General features: G+C 54.1%; 1 protein-coding gene across 2 annotated transcripts in view; it reads left to right on the top strand.

Annotated features, from left to right (window-relative positions):
* The window catches only part of FGD5 (FYVE, RhoGEF and PH domain containing 5), a 104,609-nt gene that overhangs the window by 46,800 nt on the left and 31,979 nt on the right, over positions 1–25,830 (top strand). For both annotated transcript variants that reach the window (XM_074344268.1, XM_074344269.1), the window contains exons 3-5: positions 1,320–1,452; positions 11,122–11,180; positions 11,290–11,320. In XM_074344268.1, coding sequence (XP_074200369.1) covers positions 1,320–1,452; positions 11,122–11,180; positions 11,290–11,320 — 223 coding nt within the window. The remainder of the gene's footprint in view (positions 1–1,319; positions 1,453–11,121; positions 11,181–11,289; positions 11,321–25,830) is intronic.

Here is a 25,830-nt window from a genome sequence, read left to right on the forward strand (position 1 = left end):
TCACTCCAGCATCTCATTGCAACATTCCCAGAGGGCAGGAATAAGTATTTGATAAGAATTTAATGAGAGCAGATGCCTGCATTTTTAGTATGAAGAGTTTTGTGAGAAGTTGTCTGGGACCACATTGCTAAAGGCAAGAGGGAGCCATTGAAGGTTCTTGAGTAAGAGGGGTGGCATGCACAATCTCTGCTGTAGAACAATCACTCTGCTATGTGCAGAGGGAGGCTGGGAGCAGGGAGCAGGCAAGGAGGCTGTTGTGATGGGTGAGAGCCTCCTCCGTGGGGAAGGTTTAGAAGGGAGAGAAGAGAGTGTTTTTCTGTTCCCGATTGGCTTATGTCACATACTAAGCTCTTTGCTGCTTCAGTGCCTTTACACAGGCTGCTTCTCTGCCTGGAACACTTCCCTGTGCTATCACAAGGCTCCTCCTCCTGGTCTCAGCCTCAGAGAAGCCTTCCCTGATCTGTCTAAACAGCAACCCCGTTACTCTCTGTGAAAACGCCTCCTTCACATGTCACAATTTGTAATCATATGTTAGCTTTTCCCTTTTTGAGGACAGGGACCATATCTGCTTTATTTTTTACCCACTGCCTAGCTGTGTGCCTGGCATAAAGCAGACAATCAATAAATACTTACTGAGTGAATGTATTACTTACTTAATCAGTTAATGGCGATGGCTACGTAATAGTCAGTTGTACAGACGTGAGATCATCACACGTGTATATGCTTTGTAAGTGTCAGTCGTCGCAACACCTGCTGGGAAAATGAGACAGACATCATTATCCCCCAGTAGCCGAGGTGGAAACGGGTGCCTTGCATGGTCTGGCTGATGGCAGGGCTAGGGCGAGGGGCTGCGATGCCCATCCCTGACTCTCTGCCACACCATCACATCCCTTCTTCAGGCCCAGAGGACACGGCCACCTTGAGGACTGACGCTGCTGCCTGACCAGTCCAGTCCAGGCTGCCAGACCAATCAGACCTCTTGCCTTCATAGTAATTATCTGTACCTTCCTTCAGCATCACACCCTCCCTTTTGGAGATGAGCGAGACGAGGCTGTCTTAGACAGCATGTGTAAAGGCACTGAGGCAGCAAAGAGCTTGGCATGTCCAAGAAACTGCAAGGAGGACAGGCTGGTTGGAGTTGGGGCAGGAAGGAGGTTTGTGCCTGATTTTATTCATTTCTGGGTCCCCATGGAGGACACAGAGCTCTGCATACAGAGCGCTTGTGACTGGCTCGTGGCGTTAGCAGGTCCCCTGGCCCATTCACTTTCCCTTTGCTGGACAGGGAGGTCTAACCACTCTCTCCTCTGCTCTGACCCCAGTGCCTACACAGAGCCCTACAAGGTCTGTCCCATCTCAACAGCAGCCCCCAAGGAGGACCTCACGTCGGATGAAGAGCAGGGGAGCTCGGAGGAGGAGGACAGTGCTCCAAGAGACCCCAGCCTCACCCACAAGGTAGGGCGCTCCCTCCAGGCCGGGGGCTGGTGGGAAGTGTGGGTCTGGGAGGTGAGGGTGGAGAGAGGATGGTATACCATCCATGCCCTCCCCTCTTGGTGTGGAGGGAGCTGTTTGCAAACAGCTGTCCTCAAGCTGGACACAGAGGCTGAGTCTCAGACCTGCTGAGGCTGCAGCTTGAAGACACATGGCAGACACAGGGGCCGGAGTTGCTGATACAGGGTGATTGCTGACGTCTCCAGGCTCCGAGGAAGTTCAGGGCTTCCCAGAGCCTTTGGGGATGACATGGAACATTGTTGCCTGGTTTGAACAAAGTCAGATCTGGATTTCCAGTGACCTTGGGCCGCCGGGGCTCAGTTTTCTCATCTGTGAAGTGGAAATCGTGAGGGTGAGATGGATTAAGGGGTATGATTGAGTTTCATTAAGTGAAAACAGTTTTAGAATGAGAGCTGGTGTCCCCGTGCCCTGCAGTGATGCTGAGAGGGGCAGGGCCGAGGGATGGGCTGTCATTTGTCTAAAGGCGGGCAGTGTCTTGGGGTCCAAGTCTCAGTAGAGGCTCAGACCTTCTTACTGGGCATCGGGTGTCAGGCAGGGACCCCAGCTCATCCTTGTCCCCTTCCCCTTCCCCTTGTTCCTGCTCCTCCCTGGCTTGACAGTGAGCTGTCTGTTCTTTCACTCCTTACAACTTTGAAGTCAGTACCATTGTTCCTGTTTTGCAGTTGAGGACACAGAGGTTCAGAGAGGTTAAGTAACTTGCCCAAGGTCACACTGCTGGTGTCCTGCTGGGGCCAGAACTGGGTGGATCCGGTGGCCCATTGGGGACAGGGCCCACATAGGGAGCCACGCTGGGGACAGGAGCATCCTGTCATTCTGAGAGCAGAGACGGGGAAGCCAGACTCCCTGCAGCAGGTCGGTTCACTCTTGGGGGCCCGGCCTCCTCACCTGCCGCCCTCTGCCCTCTCATCCTCCCTCACGAGGCCTTCACGACTTAGCAGAGGTGACACCACCTTCAGAAGTCAGGTCTTCGCTGCACAAGGCGTGCTCTGCTACTTTCCTCAGGACGTGTGAAGTCATTACAGGTGAGGGTGGAAGTGCCCGGGACCCGCCTTCCCAGCCCTGTGCCCTCGGGGGTAACTGTGGTGCACATCTCGGTGTGTGTCCTTCCAGAACTTTCCCCTGTATTCACCTGTGTGTGTCGTTTGCTATGAGGGGAATGGATGGTATCGGCTGTGGAGGTGCTGTTTTTCCATACGTCATAGCAAACTGTAAGAAACCCAGGGTGGCTCGGTTGGGTTCGTTGATGAGAACCTCAGGGGCCTTCCCACGCTGGTGCCCAGAGGTCCGACTGCGTTCTCAGTGCTGCATGGCGTCTCAGCGTGTGCACCTGCTGCCGTTTATTTTGCCATCGGCTGCTGAGGGGTATTACAGAGTCCCTGATGTCTCTGCCCTACTGACCGCGTTGCAGGACCCTTTATCATGCACCCCCCCACACACACACATGTTTTCCTCGAGGTGGATCCGGGAGGGGCCGGTGGACCAGCGAGCGGGCATGTTCGGTCTTCTGCCTGCTGTTAAATTTCCCACCTCCGCCCCGAGGCTGCCACAGCACAGTGTGCTCCCGGCAGCCCAGCCGGCAGCCCCGGAGCGGGATTGTTCCAGATCCCTGGCGCTCCCCAGGGTGAGCAGTCTTCCCTGGCTCTTTTGGTGGGGCGGGGTGGTGAGAGGTGCATTTTACTCCTGATTCTTTTGTCTTCCATTCTTTCCAAAAATTCTGTTTCTCCAAAAAGCAGACCTCTCCTCCCTGTGCCTCCGTCATGTCCTGGGGGAAGTAGGACCCAGATTTCCACCTCCAGCCGTCCCAGGGAGGGCAGACATAGACCAGGTGTGAGTGGTCAGGACGGCGCCCCCGGGGCCGTGGGAGGACGTTTGGGGTATGGCGGTGAGCTCGTGAGCTGGTGAACTCCACCCTCCTTGCAGTGTGATAAGGTTTATGTAACAATATATAAAAAGTGGTGAGCCCCGCCCTTCCCAGATGTTCTGGGGTGACCGAGTCGGGAGGGGAGAGGTTTTTGGAGCAGGACAGGAAGCTGAGCCCAGCTGGTCCACCCACCTGTCTGACCTCTCTCTCTCCAGCTTGCAGACATTCAAAAGGGGTGGGTTGAAGGAAAGAGGGGGCAAAAAGATGAAAATCGAGAAGGACAAAAATAGATTTAGCAATGAAAGGAGACATTCAGAGGCTGGCCGGCGAGTCGCCCCTCCCTGACAACGAGCCGGGTTTTCAGACTAATGGGGACTTTTCAAGCTAAATACCAGCTCCCCAAGACCAGCCCAGGAGCTGGGGGCTCCTCCCTGCTCCCTCCTCCCTGGCCTCAGTCCTGTTGTCACTCCGTTTCCTGGACGGGTCCACCCCTGAGCCCAGGCAGAAGGTTGCCCTGTCCTCTGGAGCAGACCTGTCCTGCCACACCCTCCCTGGCCCCCGCCCACGCAGGATGTCCCCTCCCTGACTGCACGGGGTGGGGGGGCGGCGGCCTGGCCTGACCCCCCTTGCTGACCTCGTGCCCCCAGGCCTTGCACCTGCGGCCCTGCCCTGATCGTCTGCCTGGGTTAGCGGGTCGGCTTGAGTCCTGGCTGTTTCCCCCGCGCCAGTCCTCAGCCTGGGTTCGGTGCCTGCCCGCTCCGCGCCAGGGACTGCGAGCCCCCTTGTTCCGGCTGCGCGCTGGCTCCGCTGCGGGGGCGCGGTCCCTGAGGCCCAGGGGAGGCTGTGCTAAGCCTGCAGCAGCTTCCTCAGACTGCAGCCTGTTCTCCGTCCCAGAAAACAGCCCCCTCTCGAACTTGAACTCCCTCCCTTCTGCACCTCAAGCTCTGTCTCCTCATCCAGTTTCACCCATCCCTCCTAACAGAAATTTACTTATTTGCTAAGTACTTACTGAGCGCCTACTGTGTGCCAGGCACCCTCCTAAGGGCCGAAGGTACAGCAGCCTCAAGTCAGACCAGGTGCCTCCCAGCCCTGGTGGGACAGCCAGCCCGAAACTGCTCAGGTGGGTGTAGGAGGTGAATGTGCTTAGACAGGGAACAAATGCACAAACCGTGGGGGCGGCGGACAGAGCTCGGGTTCAGGAGGGGGGACTAGAAGGCTGTGTCTCGTGTGAGCCGCATGCTGGCCTCTGCAGTGAGAGCTGCCAGTCACAGTCAGCGCCACTCTCCCGGGATCCTAGGAGCTGAGAGAGCTGACAGGCATGTAGAGGTCACTTTGTCGTGTTTTGCTGTGATAAGAGCACCTGACGTGAAACCTGCCCTCAGTGTCCGTCCAGGGGTGGGTGGATAAACAGTGTGGTCTCCACATCAGATGGAGTGTTATCCAGCCTTTAAAAGGAAGGACATCTTGTCACGTGCTGCAAGGTGGATGACCCTGGAGGACAGGGTGCTGAGGGACGTAAGCCAGTCACCGAAGGCTGATTCCTGCACAAGTCCACTTACAGGAGGAGCCTAAAGCGGTCAAGTTCACTGAAGCAGAGAGCAGGATAGTGGTGCCAGGTGTGGGGAGAGGGAAGGTGGGCGCGGAGTCGGCTATGCCCGAGGCGGCGCTGTCTTGCAGGAAGGGGCACACGGCTCCCGGGGCGGCCAGCACTATCTCATGCTTGTCCAGCACCTGCAGGCAAAGCCAGGAGTAGAAGTCAGGGTTCCTGGTGCCTCGTTCGGGGCGTTCTGGGGTAACACGCTGCTGATGTGTTACAATTTGCACCCAGAACCAGAGTTTTTCCAAAACTGAAGGTTTTCTTAAGTATTCGGGCCAGACCCAGACTCACAGCAGCCTATGCTTGGGAACTGGAACCAGGCAGGGTGTCAGCATGAACCAGAAGCCGACCACTTGGTCCTGGGGGAGCTGGGAGGTGGGGCTCTGGTTGGTCCCACTTTCCTCCCACGCTGTCCTGCAGGCATTGCCTCTCCTTTGCCCTCCTCAGCCCTTCTCTGCCACCCGTGGGAACACAGCTGGGATGAAAATGAGCCCTCTCTCTCTGAGCTCCTGTCTGAATTTTCCAGCAGCCGTTGAAAGCTGTGCTGGAAACTCGGTCTTCATTCCAAGGGGAAGGATGATGTCCATGCAGGTGGTGCCCGGAGGGGCCTTGGAGACCATGTTCTCCTGGAGACTGGTGCCGCCTGCCAGCCTGTCTCCCTGAGCACGCCCCCGTCTCCAGCAAACCCCCTCACCGGGACCCTCAAAACAGCGAAGCCTGATTAAGACTACTCCCCCAGGGCTTGAAACAGCTGTGGACGGCAGCCCCTTCCCTCTTCCCGGATGTGGTTCCCCCGCCTCTGACGGGATGTGTGGCAGAGGAGGCTGGCAGACACACACCGCCGGGTGCCTGCCCTGGCGCTTTGCCCAAGCATGTGACTTAGAGACACTTATTAGATCACAGGGAAGTTTTGGCCACAGGAACCTGCATGAGCCAAAAAGCCCAGAGATGGGGGAAAACAAAGTGGGCTTATGGAATAACACTGAGTTCTGTGGGGCAGGGAGAAATGCAGGAATGGTGCCTGGAAAGGCTCTTTAGGCTGAGACACAGGTAAGGGGTAGGACTTACTTGTGCCTCAGTTTCTCCATCTGTAAAATGGAGGTAATGATAATAGTACCTCATAGGTGGTTGGGAAGATTCAGGGAGATAACCCATGTGAAAAGCTTGGAGCCAGACTTAGCGCGTGCCGAGTGTTTGGCAGACACCCGCTGTTGTGTGAACAAGCAGGTGTTGTCATCGCCCCTGTTTTACAGGTGGGGCTCGGAGAAGAGAAGTGACTTGTCCAAGGGTGTAGGTTTAGGAAGGGGTAGAGCCCAGGACTTGAACCCAAGTCCTCTGACCCCACAGCACGGGCTCTGAGCATGGAGCTGGACGACATGTGCTTCCTGTGGGAGCTGGGGCCACAAGTGACCGCAGAAGGCAGCTTGCCACCTGAGGGGGTGGGAGTAGGTCAGAGGCTACGCCCTCGTGGGCAAGGGACGAGCTCAGCTGAGGGTGGCAGGGCGCTCGGGGGCCCAGAATCCCCACCCACCACCTCGGAGCAGGGCGGCCCTGAGCGGGGCCGGGGCCGGGGCTGGGTGGTGGAGCAGACACAGTTGTTGGGAACGCCGTCTGAGGAGGAAGGAGGGCTCCAGGAGGCGAGAGGCCGAGGGCCACGGCATGGAGGGGCCGTGCCCAGGTGAGCACAGGCGGGCGAGGGCACAGGCGGGCCCTTGGTGGGGGACTGAGCCTGGCACCAAGGCGTCGGGACATCTGACAGAGATGAGGGTGATTACAGGCAGACAGGTGTGAGCCTGGGGGGCCTGCCAGCGGGGAGAGAGGACTGACTAGGTTTTCCATGGTTACAAACACTGTTCAGCCTGGCTTCATAGGAGACCCCTGGATTCTCAAACTGTCTGTTGAAAATGTTGTTTTGGTCAACTTCAGTGAAAATCCGGGCTCACACAGTTGGGAGGGGGAGGCAGAATCCCAGAGTTTCTCAGAGCAGCCTTGGGGAGCTGCTGTTCTAGAAGGAGGCTAAGTACCCCTAATTTATAGCTGGACAAACTGAGTCACGGGCAAGGACCAGGACCCCTGAGTCCAGGCTAAACTGTTTAGCCTGGAGGGGACCTGGAGGAGGGCTGTTCCTCCCAGCCGGCCCTGGTCCCAGAATAGCCAGCGAGCCTGGGCCAGGGGAGGAAGTGGGGCTGGGCCGCCCAGGGAGCAGAGCAGATAAGCCGCTGGGCCTCGGGCAGGAGGGCCACGGCTGCCGGCTGTAATGCCCGGCGCGCCAGCCGGAGAAATGCGATAGCACAGCCCGCAGCCCCGCAGCCCTGGGAGGGACCTGTTCCCAGAAGCCTGTCCCTGGACACCGCCGCCAACCTCGGGGCTCATTTCCTGGTTAAACAAACATCTGTGCTGAATGGCCCGGTCGGGCAACGCCCAGGAGCAGTTCTGAAGGGGCCTCCCTGTCCAGCCGATGAAGACACATCCATCATCGGCAGAGTCACTAACGCGGGACGGCCCGGGCGGCCCACCCAGAGCCTGCCCACCTGGCAGGGGGCTGGGAGAGACGTGCAGAGCGGCCCGTGCCCCGACCCTCATAGGAGGCCCTCCCGACAGCTTCGAGATTGTGAGTGGTCATAACGGCAACTCCAAAAGTTCAGGTGGGGTGAGACCACTGCCTCCATCATCTCATCATCTGGTCTTTGCAGTGGGGAGCAATGACGCCTCTTGCCCTGTGGGAAGACAGGCATCTGAGAGGGGCTTGCGCTCGGTCACGTAGGTACCCGTGGGCTGGCTGGGATGTGGATCGGGTGTCCTGACTTCTAGACCCGGTCTCTTTGCTGGGGACCACGGTGAGCGCTGCTCTGAGGGTGCGGAATCAGGAAGAGCTGAGGCCAGGGGAATTGCCTGGGCCGCCTGGAGTGCTAGACCCCTGCTACCGCCTTCACAGCGCTGGTAAAGCAGAGGTGTTCTGCGATTTGAAAACCCCGCCTCCTCCAATGAGCAGAAACACCATTTACTGGGTACTTAACCTAGTGCCAGATACGCTGCCGAGTGCTTGGATGTTGGAGCCAGACTACCTGTGCTTGAATTTTGGCTCTGCCACTTACTAGCAATGACTCTGGGCAAAGAGTAGGACATATTTGTGCCTCAGTTTTCTCATCTGTGAAATGGAGATCACAATAAGGGTACCTACCCTTTAGGTTGTAGGGAGGATTCAGTGAGATAATACATGGGAAAAACTTAGAGCCATGCTTAGCACAAGCCAAGTGTTCACTAAATCTAGCTGGTATGTTATTAAGTAGGTATTATATTATTATTATTAATCACCCACATGTTACAGGTGGAGCTTGGAGAAGAGAAGTGACTTGTCTAGGGGCACAAGTATAGGAAGGGGTAGAGCCCAGAACTTGAACCCTGGCCTCCTAACCCCAGAGCACAGGTCTCAGTGTCAAGCTGGGTGACAGGTGAGAACTGAATCGCAGGTCCCTGGAAGGCTGGAGGTCATCTGGATTCTTGTCCTCCTCTAAAAGGACAGACCTCCTTTCTCTACAAAGTAATTCTCTTTTTGGAAGCTTGACCACAGGGTTTTCCTAGCTGTTGAGGCCCGTCCTGCAGGATGCATTTCCGTTGTGAGGGTTGTGTTTACGAAGCCTTCCCCTGCTTGGGCAGTGAGCTGCTCTCGCCCACAGAGCCCTGCAGATGCAGAAGGCAGGCAGTGGGCCTGGGTCGACGCCTGTGGTCGGGGGAGGCTGGGGGAGGCTGGGGCCTCACAAGTTTCCCTCCTGCCCTGTGGCTGCTGTAAGAGCGGTGCCCATCAGAGAGGCGGCGGTGAGAGGCGGGAGGGAGACTGACCAGCGGCCCAGGTCCTGCTCTGTTAGGTGGCCTTGGAGAGGCTGGAACCTCCAAAACACCGTGCTCTCAGCCAGGGAGCTATTGGGGGCAGACCAGCGAGGGAAGGGAGCTCATTTACTGAGCACCTACTACGTGCAGGGCACTCTATCTCATTTCATTTGTTTATTCAAATGTTTCTTGACCATCTCCTGTGTGCAAGGATAGCAGTAGGTGGTGTGACTGCAGTAAAGAAAAAGGCAGGGGATACAGGGTGCAAGCAGAGATTCTCACCCCCGTGAGCCCCTGGCCCCCAGGGGATGTTTGGCAACGTCTGGAGACATACTTGGTTGTCACAGGTTGGAGGGGGCTGCGGCTGTCATCCAGTGGGTGAGGTCGTGAATGCTGAACGTCCTGCAGTTCGCAGGCCAGCCCTTGCAGTGAAAGCTGTGTGGCCCAAAATGTCGTGGTGCCAAGGCTGAGAACCCTGGGGTAAGGATGACTGTGGGAGTTCTCTGCGTTGGGTGGTCATGTACGGCCACATTGAGGATGTGACTTTTGAGCAGAGACCTGAGAAAGTCAAAAAGTAAGAATGCGTCACAGGCAGAGGGAACAGCAAATGCAGATGCCCAGAGTCGGGAGAGCATCACCAAGCCCAGATCGGGCTGGTTCTCCACCGTGTCTCAGATGAAAAAGACTGAGGCTCGGAGGTCATGGTTTCCCAGCTGTCACACGGTTCCACGAGGCTGGAGCCAGGCTTTGAACTTGGAGGGGCTTGATTCCAGGGTGCCTTTGCTTCCCTCTGCCCCGACTGCTTGAGTCAGAGCAGTCGCTCAGCCTTCACTTTGCAGTTGAGGCCTTTCCCTACTTGACCCTGTAAATTATTTGTTCCTATTTCATTGCTGGGCACTTGGTTCTGTTCCTGGTACCGCCTCAAGGTGCCAGAACCACAAGGATAATGATACCCATTATGTCTGTTGTGCTGACTGTGTGCAGACACTGTTCCAAGTGTCAGACACAGACACAGACACAGAGGGCGACGTGCAGATACGCAGAGATGGTCACTCTGTGGATGTGTTCCCTCATTTATCTTCAACGTCATGAGATGTGTGCGCATGACATGTGAGAGACCGTTACACCACTGTGCCCATTTTACAGATAAGAAAATTGAGGTACAGAGAGGTTAAATGACTTGTTCAACTAATACAAGGCATAAGCAGGATTTGAGCCCAGACTGCCTGGTTCTGGAGTCTGTGCTCTTAACCGCAGCCCCATGTGGCTGCTCCCCCGACATGGGGTGCGTTTCTAGTCCCTGGAGTGGACGGTCCGCTGACCGTGGCTCCTCGAGGTTAGCAACACCCAGGGTCGGCAGAGAAGGGCCTTTTCCAGTCGCTTTGCCCACACATGGGAAACAGGCCCAACGTCCCCACCTGTCCTCTCAGGCTGCCCCGCTGTCTCTGCTCTTCCGAGTCCACTGGCAGGGGTCTGATATCCAGCAGGTCTGGGGCCACAGCCTCTGCTCAGCCCCGCCTGCCCTTCTTGTTTATGGACAAAATCTCAGTCATCCGGAGTCTCGGAGTCTCGCAGGTGAGGAGGCTGGGGCTCAGATGGTTTATATGGCTCACCTTCTGAGTCAGCCAGGAGAGGCAGTGCTTCCCAAGTGGCACAAACATTCATTCATTCACTCGCTCACTCCTGTGTTCTTTCACTAACAAAAGAGGACCAGCCCTGTGCCAGGCACTGCCCTGCACAGGTGCACTTCCGGGTCCCTGCCTGCAGGGGAGACGCAATCCGTGTCCTGAGAGGGGGCTGCCCAGAAAGGATACCTCAGCCACCAGTTCAGGGAGGGGGTCAGGAAGGGCTCCGTGGAGGAAGTGATGGATACTGTGGCTGAGTCTTCTAGGATAACTGGGAGTTAGCCGGGCAGAGGACGGGAAAAGGACACCGAGGGGGTGGTACGTGCAAAAGCGAGAAGGGAGAGCTCGCCGGGCACAGAGAGCCACGGGGTGTTCAAGACGGCAGGGCCACGGGAGGAGGCAGAGTCCACGGGCGTGCTTGCGGCAGCTTACCGAGTGCTCACAGTGCACCAGGCACTGGGCGGAGCGCCAGCGCAGCAACCTTCCGAGTTAGACACCGTGAGCGTCCACACTCACAGGCGAGGCTGCCGAGGCTGAAGATGGCGCAGGCAGTGAGTGCCGGGGGCGGGCTGAGAGGTGCGTGGAAGTTGCCTCCGGCAGCGTGACCGGCCTTCTGTAAGCCTGCCGCCGAGGAGCTGGGGCCCCCCTTCTGCTGCCCCCTCTGGTACTGTCCCTCCTGATGGCTCTGTTTCTTCCCGCAGGTGGAAGGACAGTCCAGGGCCCACGTCATCGCACAGGAACTGCTGTCTTCGGAGAAAGCGTAAGTCCCCAAGCAGCTGCCTGTGGCCTTGCACTTGTTAACGGCCCGTCACCCTCCCCGGCTTTCGCAGAAGGAGGATTAATGCACGCTCCACCCTCTCTCCCCGCAGGTACGTGGAGATGCTCCAGCACTTACATCTGGTGAGTTAATCATTTTAATTGTTCAAGTCTAATTGCCCTTTTACAAGGCTGTGACAGAGAGGCAGAAGAGCCACGAGGAGGCCGAGATGACCTCCGCAGATGGAGGCCGGGATTCCCCGAGGCTTTTCAGGGAAGTCCGTCTCCTGATTCATGTGCATCAGGAGGTGAATAGCACATCCCTTCAGTGGGTCTGTCTGTGCCTGGTAGGGGTAGAGGGGGAATCCTCTGGACTCTTAGAGGAGGGGAGGCTAGACGCAGGGACCACCTGGGGTCCCAGCACTGCCACCCTCATAGCCCCCCAGACGGCCTGGACAGGCTCCCTGTGCAGTCTGTTCCATTCACTTCAACCAGCATTTTTTTGGACACTTGCTGTGTGACAAGAGCTGGGAATAGAAAATCAGATCAGACAGAGCCCTTCTTGGGGCAGTCTGTCCAGAGGAGGACACAGACTAGTGAACGAGTAACTACCCGGAGCACAGGGGGCGTGACTGACAACCTCGGGGAATCTAGGCAGGCTTCCCTGGGGGGAGACGTGGGGCTGGGTCACAGGGAGGAGCCTAGCATCTGATCCTGCGCGGCTTTGTATTGTTCGCGTGTCTTTCCAAGAACTTCAGAGCTGGGAATGTCCATCCTGGATGTTTTGTTGGTGGTGACGTGGAGGCTCAGAGGGAGTGACTTGGCCGGTGTCACATGGTGGCTGAGCCAGGATGAACCCCGGGGCCTCCTGCCTCCCAGTGCACTGTCGTCATGTGTTAACCATGCGTCCCCGCCGCCCTTGGAGCTCTGTGGGGCAGGGGCCTCCCTGGAGGGAGGAGAGCACCCGGCACCAAGCCAGGTCTCCGGTCAAATCCCACTGAGGTCCCTCTCGGTGACATCACCTTGGTTTCACATTACCATGTGTGCAGGGGCACCCAGGTCCCCAGGAGGTGGTCCACACTCCCAGCCCCTCATTTTTGCCCTTCAGGATGAGAACTGTGTGCACACGATTAAACCCAAGCCCCGGGCATGACGCGTACCAGCCCCAGGCACACACCTGAAAGGTCTGTCCCACAAAGGCAGGAAGCATCGTCTCCCGTCTCTGATTCTCTCTCACTTGCTCCTGAGCTGGCAGCGTGTCAGAGGGGCTGGGCATTTTTATTTTATGACTTTGTTAAGAGGATTTTAACTGGGAAACTTCCATCTGTGTTTGCACCACTTCCTGCCAGTTGGAAAGATGCTGAAGCCGCTGGTAATCCTAACAACATCCTGAGGAGGCAAAAAAAGAGCCCATAAAAAAACCGCAGTTCGTAAGCTAGATGCAGGAAGTTGTGGTCTGGAGCTGCGCCGTGACGTCAGTGGTTGTGGGGACAGAAGCGGCAGAAATGCCCCCAACGTGACTCCAGTCCTAGCCGGGAGTGCTAGTCTAAAGAAGACCCACAGATTTGGGGACGTTCTCTGCCTCTCCCATCCCTGCACCTTGTCTGACTGCTCAGGGTGGCGGGTGCTCTCAGGGTTTCTCCTTAGAGATCCGCTGCTGCTGGAATCCCAGGGCTGCCCGGTGACGGGGAGGGGCCGGCTGCGCGTTCTAACCTCCCTGGCTGGAACAGTCCTGACTCTACCGGGCTGTTGTGGAGAGTGGGGCTGCGATGGCCTCTGGCCTTGTGTGTTTGAAATTCAACTCTGTGTGTCACATGGTAGATAGAGCTACCTCAGGGATTACTAAAAATTCTGGTCACCCAAAATTGAATTCTATTGGTCAAAATCTTGTTTTTGTACAGTTTATTCACTGAGAGAAGTTTACATTTTTTAAACATTTGTGAAAAAAAGCAAACAAGAATAATACATGACTGAGACCATATGTGGTCCACAAAGCCTGAAATGTTTATTATCTGGTCCCTTACAGGAAAAGTTTGCTGACTTCTGGTTTAAAGACGTGCTCTCTCCTTCCAGGAACCCAGTCATAAATATGTTACTCCAACTGCCCATCTGTCTCTGTGATCAACCTCTCACCCACTCATCTAACCAGGCATTCACCCACTCATTTGTCCTTTAATCTGTCCATGCATCTAACAATACATCCATGCTTCCATTCTCCACCCTGAGTTCATCTACTACTTGTATGTCCATCCATCCACCCACCCACCCATCCATCCACCTACCCGCTGACCCATCCATCTATCCATTCACCACTCATCCATCCATCCACCTACCCATCCAACCATCCATCCACCCACCCATCCAACCATCCATCTACCCACCCATCCATCTACCCATCCACTCACCCATCCACCTACCCACTGACCCATCCATCCATCCATCCATCCACCCACCCACCCACCCACTCATCTATCCACCCATCCACCCACCCATCCACCTACCCACTGACCCATCCATCCATCCACTCACCCATCCCTCCATCCTTCTGGTTTGAACGTCACAGGATATTTACAGTGCCATAGACACTGAGATAGGTCTTGGAGCCCCAAAGATGAAAAAGGCCCAGAACCTGCCCTTGAGGAGGTCTTGCTTTTTCTGTCGAGGGAAAGGGTTGAGGTGGGGAGGAGTACTATGTCAGTTAACAGTTATGCTGCTCTGTGATGATTATAATTTGTGCAAAATTCTGCAGGAGCTTGGGGGAGGGAGAGGCTTATTCCCTGTTGGGACGTCCAGGACAGTTGGCAGAAGAAGCGCCACTGAGATGGGCTTTGAGGGAGCCCACCAGGCCAGGGTGGTTGTGGTGAAGGAGGGCAGGTGGTCAGCACCGGCCCCTCGCGGACCTGAAAGTACACGATGTGTGTGTGGAGAAGGGTGTGTCGTCACACGTTGTTAGAATGTGGATACATTGAGAAAGGCAGGTTGGAGGTGGAAGCAGGTCTGGCGACGGGCCTGTAAACAAGGTTAGGACCAGACGGGGTGGACCTAATGCGCCTTAGGCCAGGGGCCCGTGCTCTCCCTTGCATACAGTGAGTCACGGGAGGTTCTCAGCAGGTGTGGCCCCAGACACCTTTAATTCTCTGTTTTCTCATCTGAAAAAGAATTCTTCTCCTAGCGGAAGCAGAAAATTCCTACTGTTGGGCCCTCTTTCGGGTTAAGGCATGAAGGCCTGTTCAGAAGTCAGCCTGGTGGCTGGGGGCAGTAACTCTGGAAGTTAGTTATCGCCGTCTGATGGCCCAGGAGAGGGTTCCTCACCCCAGAGGCCCTGAGTGATCCAGTCCCCCGCGTCTGCACCTGCGCCATGACCTCTGGCCACTTCCTCCTTCATGGGCCTGGCCACACTGGCCTTCTTGCTGTCCTTCACATGCTGCAATTGCAGGCCCGTTGTGCGGGTTTTGCACTCACCCTTCCCTCTGCTGGCGTGTCCTGCCCCTGACCTTCCCAGAGTCAGTTCTTCCTTCTCATTCTGGCGTCAATTTAAGTGTCTTCTCTCCAAAGAAGTGGTGCCCCCAAATTTTGTGGCATAAAACAGCCATGTCATGATGCCCACAAACTTTCCAAGCCAAGAGCTCAGACAGGGCAAGGTGGGGACAGAGTGTCTGCTCCATGAGGTCTGGAGAAGGTTTAAAAACAAGGAGTGACTCGATGGCCAGGGGCTGGAATCGAACACACCCAGCTGCTGGTCGGTGCTGGCTACTGTTTGGGACCTCAGCTGGATGGGTGGCCAGAACACTTACTTGTAGTCTCTCTGCATGGGCAGGTTTGGGCTTCCTCCTAGCATGGTAGTTGGGTTCCAAGAATGTGTGTCCCAAGGGAGAGGAAGGAGGAAGTTCATGGCCTTTTTGTGATCTAGCTTGGAAGTAGCAAGATTGTAAAAGCAGCACCACTTCCACCACACTCTGTTAGTTGAGACAGTCACAGACGCCAGGAGATTCAAGAGGAGGGAACATAGTCTTCGCCGTTCAGTGGGAAGAGTATCAAGTTCACGTTGCATGAAGACCGTGTGAAATAAGAGATACTGTTAGGGCTATTTTTGGAAAATACAGTATATTACAGAAGCCGTTCCTAATAATTCTGTGTTAGTTAAAAATTGTGCTCAACTGCTAGTAATAAAAACTCAGTATGCTGCCTTGCATAATTTAGAGGTACTTTTCTCTTGTGAAATAAGTCCAGAAGTAAGAAAGATCCAGGTCAAGTTTGGCAGCTCCAAACAGTCTCAGGGACCAAGGTTCCATCTGTCTGCTGCCTCCATTTCCAAGGTTCCTTGTGAAACAGGATGGCTGCTGCAGCTCTCACCATCACATCCGTGTCCCAGGCAAGAAGAAGAAGAGAGGGAGAAAATGAAAAGGTTGTGCCCCCAGCTGAGTTAGTTCACTTGAAACAGATTTCCTGAAAGCCTCTGACAACTTCTACTTCCATCACATTGGGCACTACTAGTTGTAAGGGAGGCTGGGTCAACTGGAAGTCATTTGGTCAAAGCTGGGTTCAGATCAGTGGCCGTGTTTCTTGTGTGTTTATTCTGGGGCCCAGGCTGAAGGTGCAGCGGGAACCCAGGGGAAGCTTTTCCCAGGGTGACTGTAGGAGAGCAAGTGCCATGGCCAGTCCCGGAGGCAGAGCACAGGGCGGTGCCTCCCCAGGGATGACGCTGCGGCCAGAGTGCGACGCAGGGATCTATCCTGCTCTGTCTCCTTCCCTTCACTGCACTCTTCACCATCTAAACCGATCTGATTTATGAATCTCTTCTGTCATGTTTTTATTTTCGTCAGTGTCACATACTTTCCAATTCCCCTTGTGATTTCTTCTTTGACCTAGGAGTTATTTAAAATTGCTTAATTTCCAAAGGAAAAAAAATTTTTTTAAACTGCTTAATTTCCAAATATTTGTGAATTTCCCAAATTTCCTTCTACTGCTGATCTCTGGTTCCATTCTCCAAAGTGAGTGGAGAATATGCTTTGTGTGGTTTCGGCCCTTTTGAATGTACTGAGACTCGCCTGTGGCCTGACACATGGCGCGTCCTGGAGGACATCCCGTGTGTGCTCGGGAGGGATGTGTCTCGCTCGGCTGGGTGGGTGTTCCACAGACGTCAGGGCGGCGGTGGTGCTGTTTGAGTCTTCTGCACCCTCGGTTTCCTGTCTCAGCGTGGGTCCCTCCCTGAGTGTGGGTTAGTGACGTCTCCGACTGGGGGCGTTGAGTTGTCCACACCCCTTCAATTCTGTCTGCTCTGCTCTGTGCATTTGGAGTTGTTTTTAGATGTTTGCTTGTTGCCTGCTTCCCTCACTGCACTTGGAGCTCCTTGAAGGCAAAGAGCCGACAGATTTCATTCCCAGTGGTCTGTGATGCCCAGTACACTGTTGGTGCTCAATACATAACTGATGAGTGAGTGATGGCGGGGTCAGTCCTTCCAACGGTCTTAATGTTTGTTTCATCAAGATAATTTCCTGAGCTCCTCCCATGGGCTCTAATGGAGGAATGACAAGAGAGGGAGGTCCCTGCCCTCCAGGAACTGACAGTCCAGGAGGGAGGTGGGCATGAAAAGAAATAATATTAATACAGTGGTGGGGGCACCCAGAGGCTGGGGAGGCTCCAGGGAGGTGCCTGCCCCAAGTTTCCAGGGGTCAGAGAAGGATTCCCAGAGGAAAGGTGCCTAAGCTGAGACTTGGAGGATGGGGAGGAGTTAGTCCGGTGGGGAGCAGTGAGGAAGGCTTGCAGCTGGCAAAGAGATCAGCATGTGCAAAGGCCCAGAGGCCAGCTCAAGAACGGTGTGATTGGCAGCTGAAAGAAGTTCAGGCTGGCTGGAGTGCTGTGAGTGAGTGAGAGAAGGATGAGTGTTAGGGCCAGCCGAGGGTGGGCCAGAGCCCTGCAAACCCTGCAGGGCAGGTTTGGGGTTTGGTTTCAATCTGCTGAAGGTCCATAGGAGGCTGTTGGGTGATTGCAGCTGGGTTGACAGTGGACTGTGGTGCTGCAGGCAGGTTGGAGGACTGTGTGCCTGGTGATTGGTGGGCTGTCGGGTGTAGGAAAGGGAGGCTGACCCCAGGTTTCTGGCTTGCTGACCCACTAAGGAACCAAGTGCTGGAGAGGGTCAGGCGAGGCTTGGGGACAGATGATGAGTTACGTTGGGGTGGGGGGCTCGAGGAAGGACATGCTTGTGGTCAGCTGGGTGCAGGATGTGCACCAGAAGTGGTCAAGTGTAGAGGGTAACTGAAGCTCCTGAAGAGACCGAGGTTTCCTCGAGGGAGGCTGCAGAGTCAGGAGTGGGCTCTCAGGTACCCTGGTAGGAAGGAGGTGCCCTGGAGGGGGTGAGCCTGCGGACTGGCAGGCTTTCGTGAGGGGACGAAAGGACTTAGGGAGGAGTGTTAGGAGGACGCAGTGCAGGGCAGTGAGAGGCTCCCAGGTCCTCCCCGCACCCCTCCCGCTGACCACTGATCGCACCACCCACTCTCCTCAGTGGTGGGGCCGCTAGAAGGGGTGCAGGGGCATCGGAAACACCGCAAGGAACACTGCAGGACGGAGCCCAGCTGCTCACACTGCTCGGAGGAGGAGAGTCATTCAGAAACCCTCCCTTATCAGCGTGTGGGAGTTTGTCTGTGGCCTCGGTGCTGACATGATGGGCGAACGCAGGACCTAGAGAGACTTGGTAGTGAATTTATGCGTTTATTTACCTAGATTGGTGTGCTAGCCCCGCTTCCTCACCCAGCCAGCTCTAGCTTCTCGTTGTAGTCAGTGTCCCATGTGCCAGATGTGGGGACCGGTGGGGGCAGGAGCATTTTTTGAGCTCCCATATGTGCTTGGCAGGTTACAGACATTGACTCATTTAATTGCATGTAGCTTGTACTCAGTAAGCATTTCTCAGATGTTTGAATGGGTCCAAAACTGAGTCCCAGGAGAAGGTGAGTGACTTACTCAGTGTCACACAGCCAGTGAGAAGTGGGGCCAGGGCTGTTTGACTCCAGAGCCCTAAGAAGGGGAGGAGACAACTGGATGTGGAGTAGTCCTATTAGGTGGTAAGGAGCCCAAAGAGGGAGGAATCAGTGTGAGCAGGACCAGTCAGAGTGAGCAGAAGGAGTGAAGTCAAGGAAGGCTTCCTGGAAGAGGAGGTGTTGCTATGGACATGGATGGACAGGAAGTAGAAACAGGCCTTTCAGCAGGTAGGAACGGCAGAACTAAGTGCACAGAGGGGAGGGCTTGGGAGTGTGGGGTGTACAGGGAGTATCTGGAGAGCTGGTCTTCAGGGAGAGCCTGAATGCTGGGAGCCAGTGTGTTTCAAAAGGGAGTCATTGGAGTTGGGAGCCCTGAGGACTCCAGCAGGGCAGACGCAGTGCAGGAGTTGTAGGGAAGGTTGGTCTGGGGTTTGCTGGGGGTGGATGATGCTGGGGGCCAGACCAAGCCCTCACTCGGCCTCCTGCTGGGGAATGTGGTGCCAGGAGGATGTGTTTTGCAGGGGCAGGGAGTGTGACTGTCTCTTACTTGTCTTTGCAGCCCCTGCCCTTGGGGCGGGGGGAATGCGGCTACTTCTGCCTCTGAGTCTTGGCTGGGCTGCTCCAGGGCAGAGTGAGCACGCTGATCTTCGGGAGGATCAGAGAGTAGCAGATTTTATTTGAGTGTGAGAAGACATGCCCTTTTTCCTCAGAATTGCTTGGGGTGAGGGGGAACGGGGTGAGCTCCCCAGGTCGGGAAGGCAGCAGCTGTTGGGGGTATCTCAGCAGAGAAAGTGTCCACCCCAGGCGTGTGGCCCTTCCCTCTATATTTTCGTTCAGTCCAGGAAAAAAACTTGCTGTATAACCTTGAAAAGGCTCTTTCTCCTTCATCCCTCACCCTGAGATGGCTGGTGGGAGCTTGTTTTCAAGTGGAATTTTCCTCAGCACCCCAGTGTGAACAGCGGATGAAAGTGGAGGTGCTTTTGTCCAAAGGCGGGTGGAGGCCAGAGCTGGCTCTGCCTCCACTGCCCGTAAGCCGGGTCCCCAGCTGGGTCCCCAGGGAGCACAGTGAGGGAAGCGCGCACCCACATCGGTGTGGTCCCCAGCCTGCAGCATCACCTGGGGCTGTGGGCGTGCGTATTCCTGGGTCCCGCCCAGATCTGCTAGGTCAGAAACCCTGGGGGTGGGGCCTGGCCATCTGTGTTTTAAGGAGCCCTCCAGCAATACTGATGGACAGGAACATTTGACACCCACAAATGGGCCATCCTGTAAGGTCTTCCAGCACAGACGGCCTGTGATTCCTGTCCCCTGGAAGCCAGCAACCTCTAGAATACTGGTCCGCAGCCCTGGCTGTGCATGGGTCCCTGCGAGCTTTAAAAAAAATAGAGGCTCAGCTCCCACCCTCAGAGATACGTGTTTCATTGGTCTGGAGTGCAGCCTGGTGATCAGGAGTTGAAAAGCTCCCAGGTGATTCTAATTTGCACCTGACACTGTGAACTTAGTGGGAAAGTAGCAAGCAGCCATCAGCGCAGTTGTGAGCAAAGACGGGCCAGTCTGAGGGCGAAACAAAAATGAGTGAGCCGCGGTCAGCTCTCTGCTTAACTGGAGGAGGTGAGTAGCCTGACAGTGCAAACTTCTGTAAAGCCATTGCCTTTCAGGCTGGGATGCAGGTGACCCCGCCCCACGTGCGCAGCAGGTGCCGGGGAATACTCAAGGCCACTGGAGAAACACAGCACGTTTTTTAAGAGCCTCTGCTTTGCTCTAGATATGTAATTTTAAGTAAATTAAATTGGGCATGGATATATTCCGGAGAATAATGTAAAATATGCATTAACTTTTAAGCCATAGTTTGAGACTTCAGAGACATTCTGGGATCAGGGTGGCACCCTTCAGGCTGTGACCCAGGTCTCTGGAGGCCGTAGGACACTTGAGAGTCCCTTAGACTGACTGCTGAAGTAACCCAGGAAGTTCTCATGGTGGAGGTGGCGTTCAAAGCAGCTTTGAAAGATGAACAAGGTATAGATCAGATGCTGGAGGCACAGAACAAAGACACAGGCTGGAAAAGAGGGTTCTTACAAAGCAGCAGTTCCCAAAGTGTGTTCCTGGGACCAGCAGCAGCAGGGACATCTGGGAACTTGGAAGAAATGAAAATTATCCAGCCCCACACCCGAACTACTGAGCAGACACTGGGGGCGGGGCCCAGCAGGCTGGGTTTGAATCAGTTGAGCAGGTGATCCCATTGAACACGCAGCTCAGAGAACCGCTGGTGTAAAGAAATGGGCATTGGGGCAGAGGTGGGAGGGACTAGCCCTCAGTGCCTGGCCAAGGAGGTTAACTTGGCTGTGAGGGCAGCAGGGGCCACGAAGGGCTTGGAGGAGCGTGAAAACAGTAGGGGGCACTTGCATGTCCTCACTCCCCTCAGGGACCTCAGAGAACTATTTTGCTTTTTAGAAAATGTTTTGTAACTTACATACAGTTTAAGTTAAATCACAAATCTTAAGGGTGGGGCTCAAATTTTTAATATGTCCATGTGTGTACACTTGCCACCACCATCCAGATAGAACATTTCCATTGCCCAGAAGATGCCCCATGCCCCTCCCTGGTCATTGTCACCTCCACCCCCGGCGGTTGCCACTACTTTACTTTCCATCACATTCGATTGGTTTAGCCTGTCCCTGAACCTCATATGCATGGAATCATGAATTATGTGTTCTTTTGCCTCTGGCTTCTTTGCTCAGCTTGATGTGTGAGACTCATCCCCTTTCTATGTCGACTAGTGTTCGTCTGTATGGCTATACCACCGGTGGTGTGTCTGTCCGCCTGTTAAAGGTCATTTGGGCTGTTTCCCTTTGGGCTGTTGTAAATCTGCTGTGAATGTTACGCGTGTTTTCTAGGGGAGATGGGCACTCATTTCTCCTCAGTGTTCATCTAGGAGTGGAATTGCTGGGTCATGGGGTAAGCATCGATTTAGCTTTACTAGAAACTACCAAGTAGGTTTACACAAGGGTGGCAGCGATAGGCGCCCTCATTGGCGACGAGTGGGGCTGACGCCTCCGCACGCCTGCCCGCAGATGGTACTGTCAGTCGTTTGGCTCGTGGCCCTTCTGCTGGTTGTGTGTGGCTTCTCCTGCAGTTTTAAGTTGCATTTCCCTGAGGATTAATGAAATTAAGTGTCTTTCCTGTTAATTAGCCATTTGAAAATCCTCATTTTTAAAAACATATTTTTTAAAACTTTTTAATGGAGAACCTGAGGATGGAACCCAGGACCTCATGCACACTAAGCACACACTCTACCACTGAGCTGTACCCCCGCACTGGAAATTCTCATTTGAAAAATGTCTTAGGGTTATTTTTTCAATTGGGTTGTCTGTCTTTTTTCTCACTGATTTGTTGGAGTTATTTAAATATTCTGGACACAAGTCCATTTTCAGATATGTGTATTATGGTCTCCCAATTTGTGGCTTCCCTATTCAATTTTTTAACAGCTTAATTGAGATAAATCTCATACCATACAATTTATCTGTTTAAAGTATAAAATTCAACTGTTTTTAGTATGTTCAGAGCACTGCAGTCATCACCACACTCGATTTTAGCACGTTCTCGTCACCCCAGAGAGGCCCTACACCTTTGCTCCGTCCCCCCCAGCCCTCGGCGCCCCCCGGTCCAGGTCTGTCTCTGCACTGTGCACACCTCCTGTGAACAGGGTCAGACAGTTGTTGGTCTTTTGACACTGGCTCTGCCATCCAGCCTCGCGCTTTCAAGGTCCATCCGTGTCATAGCCTGTGCTGTTGCCTCACTCCTGTTCACGGCTAAGGGAAATTTCACCGAGCGGGTGGACCATGTCTTTGTTTATCCATTCATCAGCTGATGGGCGTTTGACTGAAAACGCTGCTGTGAACATGCATGTACAAGTTCTCGAGTGGACATAGGTTCTCCCTTCTCTTGGGTGTATATCTAGGAGTGCAATCACTGGATCATATGGTAACTTTTTAACCTTTTGGGAAGCTGCCAGACTGTCTTCCGCTGTGGCTGTACCATTTTCCATCCCCACCACCGCAGCACGAGGGTTCCAGTTTCTCCACTTCCTTGCCGTGCTGGCTGTTTCATGTCTTTTTAATTCTAGCCATGCTGGGGGGTGTGAAGTGCTATCTCGCTGGGGCTTTGTTTCGTATTTCCCTAGTGACTAATCAGGATGTTAGGCATCCTTCCGTGTGCTTCTTGGTTATTTGTTTATATTCTTTGGAGAAATGTCTTTTCAAGTCCTTCGCTCATTTTTTAATGGGTTGTCTTTTTATTGTAATTCTGTGTACAAGTCCCTTAACAGATACGTGATTTGCAAGTATTTTTCCCCATTCCGTAGGTTTTCTTTTCGCTCTCTTAAGAATATCCTTTGAAGGAAGAAAGTTTTACATTTTGATAAAGTCTAATTTATCTATATTTTTCCTTTCATTGCTTGTGCTTTTGGTGTCATAGCTAAGAAAGCTTTGCCTAGCCCCGAATCACAAAGATTTACTCCTGTTTTTTAGAAAGAGTTTTACTGTTTTAGCTCTTACTTTTAAGTCTTTGAATTTGAGTTAATTTTTGTATATGACCTAAAGAAGGAGTCCATGTTCGTCCTTCTGCAGATATCCAATTAGCAGCACTGTTTGTTCAAAGGGTTATTTTCCCATTGAATTTTCTTAGCGCCCTTTGCCAAAAATCACTTGACCACAAATATTTCTGGATTCTCAACTTTATTCCATTAATCTAAGTGGCCTTCTGTTCTTAGGCCATTACCACGCAGTCTTGATTCCTGTAGCCTCGCAGCAAGGTTTGAAATCGGCAAGCGTGAGTCTTCCAACTTTGTTTGTCTCTAAGGTTGTTTGGCTCTTCTGGGCCCTTTGTGTCTCCATACGCATTTTAGGATCAGCTTGTCAATTTCTGTAAAAAAGGCAGCTGGGATTTTGATAAGGGTTGATATGAATCTGCCTCTCAATTTGGGGAGTGCTGACCTCTTAACAATGTTATATGAAGTCGTGAACGTGGGACACCGTTCTGTTTGCTTAGGTCTTCAGTTTCTTTCAATGATGTTTTGTTGTTCTTAGAGCACAGGTTCTGTGCTTCCTTTGTTAAATTTACTCCTAAGCATTTTATTCTTTCTCATCTTAATCACTTGTAAAATTATTTTTAACCTTTTATTTTAAAACAATTTCAATTTTATACAAAACTAACTGGGATTGTACACTGAACAACCAAATTCTCTTTTTCCGTATTCATCTTTTAACATGGAGTCCATTTTTCTCCCTCTGTGGTTAGTAATCTTTGTATACAGTTTAAGAAATCTTCGCATGCCCCACAGAGAATTATTTTCAGGGTTCCAAAGTACCTTCCCGTTACCGCAGGCCAAGTGACGTCATGCCTCCGGGACAGGGGCATGTTGGTGACGTAAGTGGGTCATGGCTGACAGTGTGCACTTGGCCGCGTGGGATTCTGGTGAGCCACTTGCCTTCCAGCAGTGGCATCCGTGGTTTGACCGCTTGCAAGGAGCAGGACATCCTGGCCACCCACCAACAGTTCAGCCCAGAGAGTGGAGATGCTGTGTCACCCAGAGAACACAGTGGTGGGTTTGGAGAAGGGGCAAGTGGCCAGGAGACCAGGCCCCTGAATGTGAGGACCCTGCTTCCACTGCAGGCCAGCCTGGAGCGGGGTCCTGGGAACCCTGAGAGTTCCCGGGAGACTCTGGGATCCACAGGCAGAGGCTGTCCTCACCTCGGGCTTCTCCGCCAGGCTGCCCCAGGGTCTCTGAGGTTGGGCAGAGCTTTGGCCAGGATTCTGGAGATCTGGGTTCCAGTCTCGCTCCTTGACCTGGGCAAGTCGCTCTGCCATCTGGCCAGTCATAAGAGGAGGAATTGGTGTGGAGCAGTGGGGAGAGCTGGGGCTCTGGAGTCGGGCCCCCTTGGGCTCAGATCCCGCCGTCTTGGTGGCCTTGGGCAAATTACTTAGTCTCTCTGTCTCTGATCCATGCACTCTCTCCCCTCATGGGACCGTAGGTCCTGGCCTCTCCCCTGTTCTCCTGGACGACTGGAACGGCCTTCTCACTGGTCCTGCTCCCAATCCGGCCACTGCCAGTTTATTTTCCCAAGAAAGCAAACTTCTTAAGACAGATTCCTGGTCACTTTGCTCCCCAGCTTAGCATCCTTCACTGGTTCCTCATCACCCCAGGATGAAACCCAAGTCCCTTAAAAAGCCTGCAGGGCCCTGTGGGATGGGACCCCTGTCTGACCTTCCTGCATTATCATGTTCCAGTCCTCTGTGCAACGTGCACACACATGCCCACTCTTACCCATACCTCCAGCACCCAAACCACACCCAACTCAGGCCGTCCTCCACCTCAGGGCCTTTGCACATGCTGTCCCCTCACCTGGAGCACTCCCCCTCTTGTCTCAGTGTGGGTGTTGCCTCCCTGGAGCTAAGCCAGGCCTCCTTCCCCTGGTCCCCGTGCTTTTCCCCGTCCCAACACCCACTCCCCTGTGTTGACATCGTTTTGCTCACTACTTTGCCCCTAGACTGCAGACTCTCTGAGGGCAGGACTGCATCTCTCCTGCCCCCACCTTCCCCTCGGGACTTGGGGCAGAGCAGGCACTCAAAATTGAGAGGATGAAGGCTGTGTATCTTCTACCTCCCTGCTCTCTCTGCGGTGGCTGCCAGGCCCCCAGGGGCGATGACAGGCCAGGACTACTGGGACAGCAGAAACCTTCCAGGGAGTGATGGATGGAGTGGCGGGCACTCGGCTCTTCCCGCCGATGCACGAGTCTGCAGAGCGGATGTTTGTGGTGATTCCAATTATGCTCCAGTTGATGGAGTGAGTTATGCTGGTGATGGCCTTCCTGCCCATTGGGACTGAGTCAATTTAGTGAGAATTAATTACAGGTGAGAAAGCAGCTTGCAAAGCAGTTAATATCTAAGCTCCCTGGAGTGTGATACACATGCAGCCATCAGCTTTGTCTTTGCTTGTCCTCTCCCCCCTCCCCATCCACCCACTCCCTTGTGCTCGGATCTGGGCATCAGGGTGACCCGATTCAGGTCTTGGCTCCCCTGTGACTCACTCTCCTTTTCTGTCAAATAAGGGTCCTGCAGTCCATCAATCAGCAAGCGTTATAAAATTCTTCTGTGTCACATACTCTTCAGGACTTCAAAAACATGGGAGGCCACAGGCAAGCAGTGGCTCTGCTCTGAGGATGTCATGTCTAAAACAGAACCATTACTGCCATGGGGTAGCGCTTCACAGTTTACAAAGCAGTTTTAACCATTAGGATGAGCCTCTCAGGAGCCTTGTGCTATGTGTACCTGGTGGTACTGGTATCCCCATTTTACAGGTGAGGAAACTGAGGCACAGATAGATTGACAGCTTGCCTGGGATCCCTTCTGGGGTAGCTGGGCTGGAACCTGGCACGGACCGGAGAGGGAATGTGCAGAAAGTCCTCTCTCAACCGCTGCCCAGCAGGAGGCGTTACCGGCCTCATCAGCACGTTTTCTCTCTTTCTCTGGGATGCCAGGGGTGAGAAGACCTGCGGGGCTGGAGGCTGCGTCCTGATAAACACCGCGACTCACCGGGAAAGAGTGGGAGGGTCAGGAGAGACCCCCGGGCCAGCAGGGAAACCTCTGCTCCAGGTTCAGAATGACCCGTGTCCAGAGCCAGCTGTG

Source organism: Camelus bactrianus, chromosome 17, assembly GCF_048773025.1.
Source record: "Camelus bactrianus isolate YW-2024 breed Bactrian camel chromosome 17, ASM4877302v1, whole genome shotgun sequence".
In the NCBI taxonomy this organism is placed as follows: domain Eukaryota; kingdom Metazoa; phylum Chordata; class Mammalia; order Artiodactyla; family Camelidae; genus Camelus; species Camelus bactrianus.